Here is a 15598-nt window from a genome sequence, read left to right as displayed (position 1 = left end):
GGGCCAGAGACCCCCTTTCTACTCCTCCCAGCTTGTTCCCACCTCAGTCTACCCTAATGATGCAGCCAGAGCTCGCTGCCAGGGGCAAAGGAGAGAGACTGCTGGGTGCTGGGACTCAGTGTCCCTTTAGCCAGGAGCTGACTCAGGTGTCACTACTCCTGGCTCTGAAAGCCCACAGCACCTCTGGAGTGACCTTGGGCAGGGGAGTGGCCTCCTGCATCCAGCAGTGCTGGTGGGGAGCAGCCCAGCCCGGGCACTTGACCCTGAGCTTCATTTTGCCCTTGACTCGCCGCTGACCTCCCCCTCCCCCAAGCCGACAACCCACGGGTTCCCATGTCCTGTCGTGTCATGTGAGGCCATCGCTCTGGTCCCTGCCAGCTCTAGCTTGTTCTCCTCGCCAGCTCAACCCCCTCCATGGGCAAGAATGCACCACATTCTTGGCAGGAACAGCCACCGTGACAATATTCCCTTACGTGGCACTTCACATCCTCCAAGTGCCAAGACTTCCAGAGGGGAAGTGTTTTGCCGGGTATGAGGGGAGCACCCCTCACTCTGCCCACCAACAGGACAGGCTTCCCAGAGCCAGCACCAAGCCCCGTGTCCCACAGACAGCTCATTTGTCCCTCCTAGAGGCACAGCAAGGTGACCAACCCTGTTTTACAGACTGGCAAACTGAGGCACAGAAAAAAAGAAGTGTGTCCAAGGTCACACAGCCAGGAAGTGGCCGAGCTGGGCTCCCAGACCAGGGTGCCCGCGTGTAAAGCCAGACCCCAGGCCCGGCCGCCCACTTACGGCTTGAGGTCCTGGTCGATGAGGATGTCGTAGCCGTACAGCTCGAAGCAGTGCTTGTCGCTGATGATCACCTTCTGCACACTCTGCAGGCTCTTGATGAAGATGTTGTCCATGTCGCGGAAGAGCGCCTCCACCGCCTCGGGCCCGTGCCTGGACGCCAGGTACTGCCGGAAGCGCTGCAGCATCCACTTGCAGCCCTGGGACCCGGGCAGTGGGTTGGCAGAGGAACTTGAGCCACCGGGATCCGCCTGCCACGACCCTCCTGCGAGCCCATCGGCACTACCCTAGGCCTGGGCAAGGGGGGCCCAGCCCTGAGTCCCAGGATTAGGACAGCTAGAGTGTACCCCCCTCGTGGGTGGAGATTCTGATCACCCATAATTGGCTACCCAGGCCCCCAGAGGCCCCTGCCCTGATGGCCGGCACAGGCCCTCTCCCTGGGCCTGCTTTTGAGGGCATCTCAAGGCCTAGGATGGTCAATGGGCTGCTGGTCACAGGGTCGTGTGTGTGTGCAGTCCCCCTGTGTGGGATGGAGGCACAGGACAGAAAAGAAGGGAGCAGGTGTGAGCTGAGGCTCACTCTCCCGTGGCCCTAGATCAGGCCCTTCACTCCCAGAAGCCCGAGCTCTCAGCATTTCAACCTGGCTCTGCAGGTTACTATATAGATGACAGATAGATAGATAATAGATTGACAAAAAGAATGTCTATATGATACACCAATCAATGGATTGATCAATAGGAGGTCTCTGTCGGATGGAGCACATTTTCTTTAGGGGTGCATTTTTTTGACCTGAACTTTTAAATATTGAGGTACATGGTCCATGGACCTCTGTTGTACCTTGTCCTGGGCTCTGCAAATGGCAAGGGTGGGCCTGTCCTCGCTGGTGAGCTATGAGCCCAAGACAGGCCTGTCCTGGGTGCCCTGCCTCTGCCCTTCCCTCCCAACCTCATCCCAGAAGGCTGCCGGGGAGGGTAGAAGCCCAGCTTCTCACCTTCTTTGGGTGGTAGTCCGGAGATGTCTTTTGCACAGCGACATTGGTGAGGTGAACATCTGGCAGAGGTTGGTGGTCAAGGACAAGTGTGGACAGGAAGGACAAGATACCCTCCATAGTACCCCCAGGACTGAACTGAGACCGTTTGGGAATTGATGAGGAAAACTACAAAACAGCTTAAAGTTCACATATGTGGGCTGTGGAGCCAGATGGGCCAGGATTCAAATCCGCCTGCCTCTTTACTACCCGTGAGCCCCTGAGCCTGGGGCCCTTGCCCTCTCTGAGCCTTTCTGCCCACCTATTATAGTATGTTGGTTTCACAGGATTATTTGAAGGATCAGATAAAACACTGTATAAAAATGCCTCTTAGCCAGGTGTGGTGGCCCACGCCTGTAATCCCAGGTACTTGGAAAGCTGAGGCAGGAGAATTGCAAGTTCAAGGCCAGCCTGGGCTACTTAATAAGACCCTGTTTCAAAATAAAATTCTAAAAAGGGTTGAGGATGTAGCTCAGAGGAAGAACACTCCTGGGTCCAGTCCCCACTCCCAACAATCACAAGTGCCTCTCACAGGGCCTGGCAGAGCTGATATTCTGATGATTTTTTTTCAACTCAAGAGAGTTTTTTAACAAGTAGAGACACCAAATGTAGCACAGTCATCTCAGGACACACTGAGCTCCCTGTCACCAAAGGAGTTTGGACTGGGTGGCCACTAGTAGGAATACTAGAGAAGGGATTCAGCATTGGGATGGGGTCAGGTGGCCTTAAAAGGCCCAGCCCTGAGAGTCTGCTTTTGGTATAATCACTGTTGTTACCTTCAAATGACATCAGTGACACGGTGCAGCTCAGAGTTCACACACATCATCTCATTTGTTCCCAGATACTTCCCATCTAACACATGAGACTTTGGAAGCCCACAGAAGGCAGTGACAGCCATTTGAGATACCCCTTCCTCAGCACCCTCCCCCAGGGAACAGGATGGACACCTGAACCTCATGAAATGACCACTGTACGCAGCTTCCTCCAGGACTCATTGGGAAGGTAGAGGCTCTAGGTCGCTGGCTCAAGTCTAGTTCCCCTAAAGCATGCTTCTCCCTGTCTGTCACATATGGGACAGGGCAGGGTGGCTTCCACCTCTCTGAGAAGGTGGGTTTCCTTGTTAGTGTCTTTTTCCTAGAATGTCATCTTCAGAACTTTTCAAAGACATTTTTCCTTTCATATTTGAAAATTTTCCTGCCTCCACTTCTAAAGAAGGAGCACACAGACAATCACTCCATAGGATGGAGCCCTCAAGCCTGTGTCCAGGTCATTTTCCAAAAGGTGCTGGGGCGATTCAATAGGGTGTGTGTGGGGGGTGTCTTTTGAACAAATGACAAATGGAGCAGGAACTCCTGGATATCCAGGTGCAACAGAATAAAACAGAACCCCTTTCTCATACCTTAGACCTACATATAAGAGACAAAACTAAAAATTCTTAGAAGTATACATAGGAGTAAGTTGTACATTGGCCTAGGCAGAGTTTCTTAGATATGACACCAAAAGCACAAGCAATAAAAGAAAAAATAGATAAAATGGGCTTTACCAGAATTAAAAATGTTTGTGCTTTAAGGGACATTATCAAGACAGCGCTAAGACACCCCACAGATGGGAGAAAGTATTTGCAAATCACATATCTGATGCGGGACCAGTATCCAGAAAACATAAAGCATTTTTACAAATCAACAATAAAGAGACCAACCCATTTTTAAAAGAGCGAAATTTGAATAGACAGATCTACAAATGGCCAACAAACCCATATGTGTCATGAGGGAAATGCAAGGTAAAACTACTTCACAACCACGGGGGCTGCTGTAATAAAGTGGTTAGACGATATTGTGTGTTGGTAGGAGGTGGGGAAATCGGATTCCTTCACAAAATGCTAGTAGAAATGAGAGATTGTGCAGCACTTTGGAAAACAATTTATCAGTTCTTCAAAGGGTTCAACAGAATTACCACGTGGCCAGCAATTCCATTCATAGCCAGCCATGTGCTCAAGAGAAAGAGAATAGCCCATAAAAAAGTTTGTACCTCTCTCTCTACTCTTTTAGTACTGAGGATGCAACCCAGGGCCTTGCACCTGCTAGGTCAGGGCTCTGCCACTGAGCTACACCCCAGCCCTTTTGCACAACAAGTTCTCAAAGCAGCATTTTTTCATAATAACCCCAAAGGGGTAACAACACCTAGTGTCTATCAGTAGGAAAATAAGTATCATGCCCCCTTTATTGGAATAGAATATTATTTGGCATCAAAGAGATAGGAAGCTTAATCCCAGCTACCTGGGAGGCTGAGGCAGGAGGATGGCAACGTTCAATTCAGCCTGGGCAACTTAGACCCTGTGTCAAAATAAAATAAAAAGGGCTGGGGAGGCAGCTCAGTGGTACAGCACTTGCTTAGCGTTTGTGAAGCCTGGTTCAATCCATCTCCAGTACCAGAGAGAGAGAGGGGAGGGTATTGGTACATGTTACAATAAGAAAAATCTTGAAATCATCATGCCCAGTGAAAAAAAGGTGGACACCAAAGACCACACACGATTGCTCCCACTTACATTAAACGTCCAGGACCTTGCACATTCTGGGCAAGCGCTCTGCCACTGAGCTACATCCCCGTGTCTAGGAAGATGCCTGGAGACAGAAAGTGTTAGGGTCTGTAAACAAGTCAAGATGGCACCTGGCATTTTGCCAGAGGGAGTGGTTTGTGAAGTAACGCCAGCGAGCCATTAAGTGTGGAGATTCCTTATTGGTTGACTGCTGTATCTAGTTTATGTTAATTAAGATAAGCTGTGTGTAATGTATATATACCCCTCCTGTCCTACAATAAACGGCTCCCACTCCAGCTGTATCAAGTTGTTCGTCACCCCCCGGGTTATTTTGCTGCAGCCTGACTGTGGCAAGAAAGCAGTTACAAAGGGCTGGGAGGGGAGCCGAGGGGGCATGGAGAGTGCTGGCTAGTGTGTGTGCGATTTCTTTTGGGGGAAGATGGAAATATTCTTACTGACTGTGCTGATAGCGGTTTGATTATGATACACACCATTCCTTTGCTTGCTTTATCTGGGTGAATTGCACGCTGTACAAATTATATCTCAATGCTAGATATAGATCTCAGTATAAAAATAAGTTGTAAAGCTCAATTATATCCCAATAAAGCTGTTATTAAAAAAAAAATAGGAACAAGAGGAAGCTCAGGAAAAACAAGTTCCTGACGACGACGCAGGGGAAGAAAGCTTGGCTCCCAGCTAGACCCGCTTCCCTCTGCTCCTTCCTGCAGGGGGGAGGAAGCAGGGCCTCCCCAGAGCAGAGGAGGAGCAGGGCTGAGGGAGGAGAGCCAGTGAGCCAGCCTCAGCCCTCGCCTCCACCGGCATCCCCAGATCAAGTCCTGACGGACCCAAGAGACAAGTAGCAAGGAGCAAACAAGCCATCAAAATCAATCTGTGAGAGGTGCAGCTGTTGTGAAGTCTTTAGGGGAAGAGAACTTCCCTCGCCTAACGATGACAGTAGAGATGACAGCGGATCTCAATGGACAGCGACGGAATCAGCTGAGTGCAAATGGAAACAATCACATCAGGACAAAAATTAAGGGGCAAACCCAATGAGAGACTATGGCAAATGTGACAGCCTAACATTTCTGCCACATGAAAATCTCCATAAATTGTCAACAGTAAAACGCTATGTCCCTAATAAATAAAGGCTGTGAAAACATAAAAGAGAAACTGTCCCTGGTAAAAGGCCATCTGGGAAAATGCTCAAAGTTTCTAGTAATAAAAGATACACAATGTAAAAGGAATGTAAATGAGGGGCATGGAAATTGATGAAATCCTGAGGCAGAAACCTCCTTCCTCATCAAGGCAGTTACACCTTTGTGCTTTTTCATTTTGGAAAATTTATAATTCAGAATAGTTGCAGGATAGCGTCACGAAGGCCTGGGGATTCTTCACCCAGTCATGCCCATTGTCTTAGAAATGGCTTTTTAAAATAACTGTCCCCAACAGTGGGGACCGGAGATGAAATGAGTGTGTTGGGGTTGGGGACATAGAGAGCTCCTCTGGAAAGAACCCGGTCAGATGCCCTTGACCCAGTATTTACTCCTTTGTCACATCATTCAAAGGAAAAAAAATGCAGTAAAATTGTTGACCAGTAAAGTTGTCCCTTTCTCCTAGAAGACAATGTACGGTCGACACTCCAATGTGTAGGTGCAGGCGCGACTTTCTCAATAGGACCCTAAAGCTCAGGAAGTAATGCCAAGAGTTAATAAATGGGATGGTATCAAATTAAAAAGCTTCTTCACAGCAAAGGAAACAATTAAGAATGTGAAGAGAGCCAGGAACAGTGGTACACACCTGTAATCCTAGCAGCATGGGAGGCTGAGGTAGGAGGATCGCAAGTTCAAAGCCAGCCTCAGTAACTTAGAGAGGCCCCAAGCAATTTAGTGAAAGCTTGTCTCAAAATAAGATATTTTGGGGCTGGGGATATGGCTCAGTTGGTAGAGTGCATGTTCCACATGCACAAGGCCCTGGGTTCAAACTGTGGCACCACACACACAGAATATATATATATATATATATATATATATATATATATATATATATATATATATATTTTTTTTTTTTTTTTTTTTTTTTAAAGGGCTAGGGATATGGCTCAGTGGTTAAGCACTGCTAGATTCAATCCCTGGCAACAAACAAACAAACAAAAAAATAATGTAAAGAGAACCCATAGAATAGGAGAAAAATTTCCCTAGCTACTCTTCTGATAGAGAATTAATATCCAGGATATAGGGGCTGGGGCTGTAGCTCAGTGGTAGAGCACTTACCTAGCATGCATGAGGCACTGGGTTCGATCCTCAGCACCACATTAATAAAATAAAATAAAGGCATTCTGTCCATCTAAAACTACAAAAAAAAATTTTTTTAAATCCAGAATATATAAAGAACTAAAAAAAAAAAACAACTAACACTGAGGAAAACAAATAACCTAATTAATAAACGGGCAAATGAGTTAAACAGACGATTCTTAAAAGAAGAAATACAAATGGCCAACAAATATATGAACAAATGTTCAACATCATTAACAACTGGGGAAATGCAAATCAAAACTAGACTGAGATTTCATCTCACAGCCAGAGCATGAACATGAACATGAACATGAACATGAACAAGCTGGGCACGGTGGCGCACGACTGTAATCCCAGCAGCTGGGGAGGCTGAGGCACGAGGATCAGCCAGCCTCAGCAAAAAGCCAAGGTGCTAATCAACTCAGGGAGACCCCGTCTCTAAATAAGTACAAAATAGGGCTGAGGATGTGGCTCAGTGGTTGAGTGCCCCTGAGTTCAATCACCCGCATCCAAAAAAAAAAAAAGGAAAAGGAAAATAAAAAGAACACGAATAATAATAAATGCTGGAGAGGATGTGGAGAAAAAGGGACACTTACACTGTTGTGAGGTTGTAAATCAGCACAACCATTACAGAAATCAGTATGGAGGTTCCTCAAAAACCTAGGCATGAAACCACCATATGACCCAGCCATACCATGCCTCGGAATTTATCCTAAAGAACTGAAGTCATCATACTATAGCTATGCATGTACACCCGAGTTTCCAGCAGCACAATTCACAATAGCAAACTAGGGAGCCAGCCTAGGTGTCTATCAACAGGTGAATGGATAAAGAAAATGTATCTATATACACAATGGAGTTTTATTCAGCCACAAGGAAAAGTGAAATCATGTCATTTGCAGGAAAATGGATGGAACCTGAGGATGTTAAGTGAAATGAGCCAAACTCCCAAGGTCAAGGGTTGCATGTTTGCTCTCATATGTGGAAACCAGAGAGAAAAAAGGAAAAGAAGGTGTGGGGGGTGGGCAGGCAACTCATAAATATGGAAGGGAGGTCAGTAGAGTAGAGGAAGGGGACCAGGGGGAGAGGGGAAGAAAGAGAAAGGGGAAATATCAGGGAATGATATTGGCCAAAGTATATTGCATGTACAAATGTGTATCAAGTCCCACCATGTGTACAACTATAATGCACCAACAAAAATATGGGAAAAAAGTTCCCTTGGAGCTTTGTATGTTATGACAGTAAGGAATTGAACAGTTCCCAAGTGCCCACGGCATGGAAGATTAGTACACCAGTACGTCCACTCAGTGGGATGTTTTATAATTTAAAAAATGTGCACAAGGAAAATACTGATGATAATGTTTAGTGAAGAAAAATTTATATTTATACACATGGGATCACTCATATATAAAATGTAAATGACAGCAAGATTTTTAAAATGTTCTACAAATGAACCTGGAAGAAAATACACCAAATGCCAAGTAGTTTGTTTCTAGGAAAGGACACTAGAGAAGGTTTTTTCCTCTCTCTCTCTCTCTCTCTCTCTCTCTCTCTCTCTCTCTTTGTACTTTCTTGAATTTCCTGATTTGTCTTTAACAAGCTATACTACTTTTAGGATGAAACCCATATTATTGTTTTTATTATTAGAGTAAAACGTGTCAGTTGCAGACACAATTCATACTGTAGAGAAATGTATGAAGCTGAAAATCAACGTGTCTTTGCCTGATTCTCATCCTTTGTAGTGTTCAGAGTTCCTAGATCAGTAACGATGAACTTCCTTTCATACATGTTTCCTAAACAGGAACACACATTTTTAAAAGCAAAAATAGGATTGCAAACAAACGGGCACTACAGCTTGCACTTCTTTCCACTTAGGAGTCTGTCTTGCACACCTTTCCATGTCATGACATTTCTACTATAGACTTTTTTTTTTTGTACTAGGAATTGAACCCAGTGGTGCTTAACCACTGAGCCACAACCCCAGCCCTTTTTATTTTTATTTTATTTTGAGACAAGGTCTCACCAATTTACTTAAGACCTTGCTAAGAATCTTTGAACTCTCAATCCTCTTGCCTCCGTCTCCTGAGTCGCTGGGGTTACAGGAGTACGACACCACACCTGGCCTTTGACTATAAACTTTATTGTTCTTAACAGATGCACAACATTAGTAGGTGCTTTATAATTCAGTTCACCATCCCTCGAGGATGATTTAGATTGTTTTTACTTGATCATTATTATATACAATGGTTCAGTTAATATTTTTATAATTTGTGTATGTTTGCATAGGTGTGTATTTGAATAACTGTGTGTAAACTATATATAAATATAATACATATGTTAAAATCAGGTTAAAGATATTTCCTGTTATTTTGTGATCCAAAAATTTATCTGCTTTTTTTTATATTATTTTTTAGTGATGGACACAACCTCTTTATTTATTTATTTTTATGTGGTGCTGAGGATTGAACCCAGGGCCTTGAATGTGCTGGGCGAGCGCTCTACCACTGAGTCACAACCCTGGCCCCTTATTTGCTATTTTAAAGTTGGCATTGTGGGAGCTGAAGCAAATGGGTAAAATATGATAAATCTGGAGGGTAGATACATAGGACCCTGCTATAGTCTTTTCTGCAGTTTCTACACATTTTAATATTTTTTTCCAGATTTAAAAATCAAAAACAATTTAAAAGAAGGGGTGGAAAATAATGCGTATTCACTCCATTCACTCACTGTGAATGTTTAATGAGCACAGGCTCATTAAATAGAAACTGGCCCCGGGAGAGGGCTCAGTTTGCTTAATAATCCCTGAGATGCCTGGAAATGTACAAACACTCATGAATGTGGTGGTGCGGGGGTGGGGAACCCTGAGTTTACCCAGGGTCACTCCGGCAGGCACAGTTCTATGTGCTTTGTACGCATTATTTAATTTTAATAACAAAAGAGGTGGCAGTAAAACTAAACTAAATTTGATGACTTGCATGTGATAAATGTGTGTTAAAATTATACAATAAACATGCAGAAAATGAAGTCAGCAAAGTAGGAAAAAAACAATTTGTGAAAAGTACTCAGAAGGGCCTGAGGTGGGTCCCTTGTTGAGGCAATGCCAATGCATGACCCTAGACAACCTCAAGTTAAGTGACAGAACCAAGGCAGAGAGGTGGGTTCTGAGATGTTTGGGGGGCACTGGAGGTTGAACAGGGGACACTACAGCTGAGCTATACCCCAGCCCTTTTGATTTTTCATTTTGAGACAGGGTCTAATTGCCCTGCCTCCACCTCCTGAGAAGGAGAGATGAACTGACTAAAAACATTGCCTGGGGTTCCCAAGCAGGAAACTAGGCTGCATCATTCTCTGTTTCCAAACACAGATTGTCTTCCACATGCAGGTAATCTAGCTTCTAGACCTTTCTGAATTGACTCTCCATTTTCTTCTAATCTCAGGCCTGGAAATCTTAAAAACTTTCTCCTTTTTTGGCACCTGGGATTGAATCTAGGGGTGCTTAACCACTGAGCCACATCCCCAGCCCTTTTTATTTTTTAGAGACAGGATCTTGTTCAATTGCTTAGGGCTAAATTTCTGAGGCTGGCCTTGAACTTGTGATCCTCCTGACTTGGTCTCCTGAGTTGCTGAGATTACAGGCATCAGTTGTGCAGTACTGTAACTGGCTAAAAGCTTTTCTTGATGTGTATCATTTTATAGCTAATACATTCACATGACCCAAAAGTCAAAAAGTGCAAAATATATAGAAGAAAAAAAAAATCTCCTTTTCACCTGTCCCTATCTACACATTTCTTCTCCCAGAGACAACTTCTGTTTCCAGTTTTTCTTCCTTTTCTCTCTCTCTCTCTTTTTTTGTGGTGCTAGGATAGAACCCAGGGCCTTGTGTGTGCTAAGCAAGTGCTCTCCTGATGAGCTACACCATTAGCCCTGTTTCCAGTTTCTTGTCTGGCCTTCAGAGATATCTACGCACAGATAAACAGACATATATAGATATATAATTTTTAAACATAATTGGGAACATGATTTTTGCTATTCTATACTTTGCACCCCACCCCAGGCACCTATCAGTACATAAAGCACTCTCCCCTTTCCATTTTAATGGTTGCATAGTACTCCGCAGTATGAGTACACCATTTGCTTCATTGTTGCCTTCTTTTTTGCTCTCACAAGTGAGGCTGCAAAGTGCCTGACCTTTAAGCCTGTCTTTCTCTATACTGTGAGTATACCTGTAGGATGGAATTTCAGAGGGAAATTGCAGGATCAGGAGGCGTGAGAATTTGGCCTTCATAGATATTTACCAGATTGCCTTCTAAGGGTTTGTGCTAATTTAAGCTCTCACCAGCAACAGAGGGATTCCCCCAGCCTTGCCAAGTCAGCGTGTTTTCAAAGTTTTGGTCCCTGACAATCAGATGGATGAAAATTGAGTTGTATTTGAGCCAACCACCAGGCATTAAAGAAAAAGGCATGCGCGCGCGCACACACACCCAAAATGCAAACATTTTCGGGGGTGAGGGGGTGCTAAGCTGTCTGCTATTTTGCATATGAATAACATAAATCTTAGGCATCAGTCAAAACCTGCCTCAAGCCTGGCGCAGCGGCACATGCCTGTAATCCCAGCGGCTCTGGAGGCTGAGACAGGAGGATCAAAGCCAGTTCAAAGCCAGCCTCAGCAACAGGGAGGCACTAAGCAACTCAGTGAGACCCTGTCTCTAAATAAAATACAAAATAGGGCTGGGGATGTGGCTCGTTGGTCGAGTGTCCCTGAGATCAATCCCCAGTACCAGAAAAGAAAAGAAAAAAGAAATGCACCTGCCTTAAGCAAAGCAGTCTGCTCTGCGCCGCTCCCTCCCGTCCCCCCCAGCCCGGGATGCCCCGATGGAGAGGCCCGCGCCGGTCCTGTGCCTGTTCACGCTGGTCCCCCCCGCCCCCCAGGCACCCAGCAAACATCGATGGGGTGAAGAGGCGCGCGGGGGCTGGCCCCTGGGTGGGACCCCAGGCTGTGGGCGGTGGCTGGTGGGACCCAGGATACACTGGTCGTCGATGCTGTTCAGCGTGAAGCGGGTGTTGGAGAACCGGGCGAAGCCATCGCGGTAGAGCCAGGCCCGCAGCGGGATGTACTGAGGCGGGGGCGGGGGCGGGGGCGGAGGTGACCCGGGTGCCCGCTGGCACCCGGCACACCTCGAGCGTCGGCGCCTTGGGGTCCTCCACCTGGAACCGCCCCCTCTTCCTTTCTACCTCCTCCGCGAGCGCCGCGCTAACGTCACCCCTTGACTCCACCCCGTCCTTCCCTGGGGCGGTGGCATGCAGGAGGGAACCAAGGTGCTGGCCACCACGTGTGACACCCCGCCAGAGTGAGAGGTTCAGGAGGAAAGGGGCCAATCCTGTCTCAATCCGTCTGTGGCCTTGTGCCCAGGGAGGAGTGGCACACCGAGGGCTTCGCCGTTTGCTGAATGAATGAATGAGTGAGGGGCGGGGGTGGAGCGAGGTCAGCGACTCCCTAGTTAAGAGAGCAGCCTGGAGCCAGGCTGTCTGGATTTGAACCCCAGTTCTGCCATTCACTCGCTGTGTGCCTTTGGGCAAGTCACTAAACCTCTCTGTTTCTGTAAAATGAGGATAATAATAGAACCTACTTCACTGTGTTATTGGAAGGACTGAAGAGATACAACCTGCTGGGTACTAACTAGGGCCTGGTACTTAGTAGGTGCTCACTACATGTTCACTGTGGTTACCACGGATGACTGAATGATAAAGAAGGACAGGCAAGCAGGGCATGGTGGCTCAGGCCTGAAATCCCAGTGACTCCCGAGAAAGGATCATGAGTTCAAAGCCAGCCTCAGCAATGGCAAGGCGCTAAGCAACTCGGTGAGACCCTGTCTCTAAATAAAATTCAAAATAGGGCTGGGGATGGGGCTCAGTGGTCCAGTGCCCTGAGTTCAATCCCTGGTATCCCCTGCCCCCCACCCCCCCAGAAGGACTGGCAAATCCAGATGTTGGAACACCTAGGATAATGAAACTGAGGTGTATCTGGTGGCCCACTCCAGCCCTAGATGTCCCCTCTGAGCTCTCCTGGGCAGAGAGAGAGGCTCACACAAGCTGCTCTCAGGCCGGCGCCCTGTCCCCTGCCCTGGTGACTCACCGACATCACCAGCACATAGACACGCAGGTCAAACTTGCGTCCTGTCAGGCAAAGAAAGAATTAATCGGTGGAGCGAATACTGGTTACCAGATGTTGGGGTGCAGCAGTGCAAAGACGGAGCTCCCCACAAAACACGTGAGGAGCCAGGAGAGAGGAACTGGGGGGTCCCTGTTGGGGAAAAACCTATGACTTAGTGGCCAAGGAAAGCCCCTTGGGAAGTGGTGGCCTGCCAGTGAAGAAGGGGCCCACCTGACCCAGAGGGGCACAGGGCCTTCGGGCAGGACAGAGGCCCTGAGGGGGCAGAACCGGGCCAAGGGAGAGACAGGAAGGGGATGAGGGGCGTGCAGTTGGTGGGGTCCCTGCGATCTCTGGGGTTTATTCTACAAACCGCAGGAAGCTGCTGGAGGGTGTCTGATGCCTCTGGCTATTGGTGCCGCTGTCCAGGGAGAGGACAGTGGCCAGGATCCAGATGGAGGCAAGAGGGACAGAGGTGAGAGGGGTGGCAGACAGCTGTGTGGGGGCTGGGGGTGTTGCTCAGTGGTAGAGCACTTGCCTAGCATGCATGAGGCCTGGGTTCCACCCCCAACATGCAAAACCAAAACCAAAAAATCAGACAGGATGCGGGGGGAGGGGAGGAGAGACCCAGGGGCTGCCCCCTGGGGAGGGTCATTGGCCCAGGAGATAGTGGAGGGGAGGGGCACTAACTCTGTTGCAATGAAGTGCCACCTACAAGAGCCCCCAGACCCTGTCCCTTCTCCCCTGTGTGGGCAAAGGGAAGAGGCTCCCTGGGCCTCAGAGAGGAAGCCGGCTCCACCAGGAGCCTTTGTCCTTGCCATTCCCTCTTCCTGTTTTCTCCCTCCAGTTCTACCTACAGATGACTCCCAGGTGTCACTGGGTCCCCTGACCCAGCCTGATTTACTTCGCAATGGCTGCAGCTGTGTGGGATTCTTGTATTTCTTTGCTCTCTGGCTTAAGGCTGTCCCCTCACCTAGGGTAAAAATAGACTCCACAGGAGCAGAGCCACAGCGGGCACCCAGGCCAGCGGCTGGCACTGAGGAGGGGGCGTCATACTTGTTGGGTAAATGCATACGTGAAAGAATTGGTTCTCAAAGGAGAATTTTCATGAATCCAGAGCGGGAGGGAAGGCACGTCAACCACAGGGAATCTATGGGCAGCAGCCAGGACAGATCTTTCCTGTGCATCCCCCTGCCCTGAATGTGAGCCTGGGCCCTCAGTTGCAGCTAGTCAAGGTTTGCTGAGTGAGTGAGTGACTGGTCAGAAGGGCAGGGAGCTGGGCACAGCCATCTCACCTCCGATCAGGTATGGATTTTCGATGTAACGCTGAGCTACGTAGTTCTCCACAGGGATCTCATCTCTTTGGTCATCAGAATTTCTTGGGTCCTAGTTGCAATAATATTATTAACATTTATTGAGCACTCTTGTGTACAAGGAATTACGTTAGGCACTCTACTTGGGATATCTTTTTTTTCTTTTTCTTTTTGGTGCTGGGGATTGAACTCGGGGCCCTTAACCACTGAGCCACGTCCCCAGAGCCCTATTTTGTATTTTATTTAGAGACAGGGTCTCACTGAGTTGCTTAGGGCCTCATTAAATTGCTGAGGCTGGGTTTGAACTCTCGATCCTCCTGCCTCAGCCTCCCGAGCCACTGGGATTACAGGTGTGTGTGTCTCTCCGTGCCCGGCCCTTTCACAATTTTTTGAAAGGAAACAAACAAAAACTTTAGTCCTTCAGTATCAGTGGCCACGGGACAAGTGCTCGATATGATGTCCACATGTGGCCAGTGGTCAGATACTAGACAGCTCAGATATGCTCTGTTGCCATCACTGCAGAAAGTCCTGTCAAGGTGCTGCCACAGGGCATCAGCAGCCCCTGAGGCCCGGAGGCCATCCCTGGCCCTTCTCCACTTGCCCACCCAGCTGGGGACGATGCCATGCTCTCACACAGGTGCACAGCCCTCCAGGTCTGCAAACTTTTTTACCCATTGTCCCCTTCACAGTCACCTGATGAGGAGCCCAAGCTCAAAGACAAGGGTCACATACTTCCTGGGCTCACACAGTGGCCCTGTGCTGGGAACACTCTCCTGAGCAGACTCCCCGCAGACCTCCACACTGCTCCCCACCCCGACAGCCAGACTTCCCTCCAGGGACCCCGGCCACCCCCTCTACTCACATGGCTTCCAGAGGAATTGATGGAGTAGCGGGAAGGCTGGGCCTCAAAGCCCTGGAACTTCTTGCAGGCAGTGCCCTGACAGGTGCCCAGGGAAGAATGGGGACGCAGGCAGCAGGGGGAAGTGCATTAATTGAGCACCTGCTGTGAGCCCACAGGAGTCAGGTCCTCCAGCTCCCCCCACCCACCCACCATCTCACTGCCATGGTTCAGAGGGCTTCAGTGATTTCCCCAGGGACACATGTCTGTTGAGAGGCCGAGGCAGGATTTGACCCAGGATTTCTACTTGCCCAAGGTCACACAGCTATTGTTTGCAAGGTCAGAATTTGAACCCAAACAATCTGGTTCCAATAACCCTGCTCTGTGGGCAGGCCTGTGCTGGCTCTCTGAACTTGGAAGGGAGAGGAGGGGAGAGGGCAGAGGACGTGTGGAGAGCAAAGGGAAAGAGGCAGACTCACCTTCCTCCAGTCCATGATGTCCTTCAGTCTCCGGAAGAGGAAGATGCCCTTGCCCTGGGACCGGGCTACCTGAGGGGAGGGGTGAGGGACACGGAAAGGCCACTGTCAGCTTGGTAGTTTCTTGTTGACCTCAGTACCTGGGAGCCCTCCCCAGCGTTTCTCTATGTCCTTCCCCCC

General features: G+C 48.2%; 1 protein-coding gene across 1 annotated transcript in view; it reads right to left on the bottom strand.

Moving 5' to 3' along the window:
* Ttll9 (tubulin tyrosine ligase like 9) overlaps nt 1-15598 on the bottom strand; it is a 44728-nt gene that overhangs the window by 6344 nt on the left and 22786 nt on the right. The window contains exons 6-12 of the mRNA XM_027945078.2: nt 15422-15490; nt 14967-15041; nt 14087-14177; nt 12777-12817; nt 11670-11757; nt 1781-1839; nt 793-989 (exon numbers count right to left, since the gene is read on the bottom strand). Of these exons, the coding sequence (XP_027800879.2) occupies nt 793-989; nt 1781-1839; nt 11670-11757; nt 12777-12817; nt 14087-14177; nt 14967-15041; nt 15422-15490 (620 nt within the window). The remainder of the gene's footprint in view (nt 1-792; nt 990-1780; nt 1840-11669; nt 11758-12776; nt 12818-14086; nt 14178-14966; nt 15042-15421; nt 15491-15598) is intronic.

This window comes from Marmota flaviventris, chromosome 2, assembly GCF_047511675.1.
Source record: "Marmota flaviventris isolate mMarFla1 chromosome 2, mMarFla1.hap1, whole genome shotgun sequence".
NCBI lineage: Eukaryota > Metazoa > Chordata > Mammalia > Rodentia > Sciuridae > Marmota > Marmota flaviventris.
The sequence above is the reverse complement of the archived record's forward strand: the minus strand, read 5'-3'. Positions and strand labels throughout refer to the sequence as shown.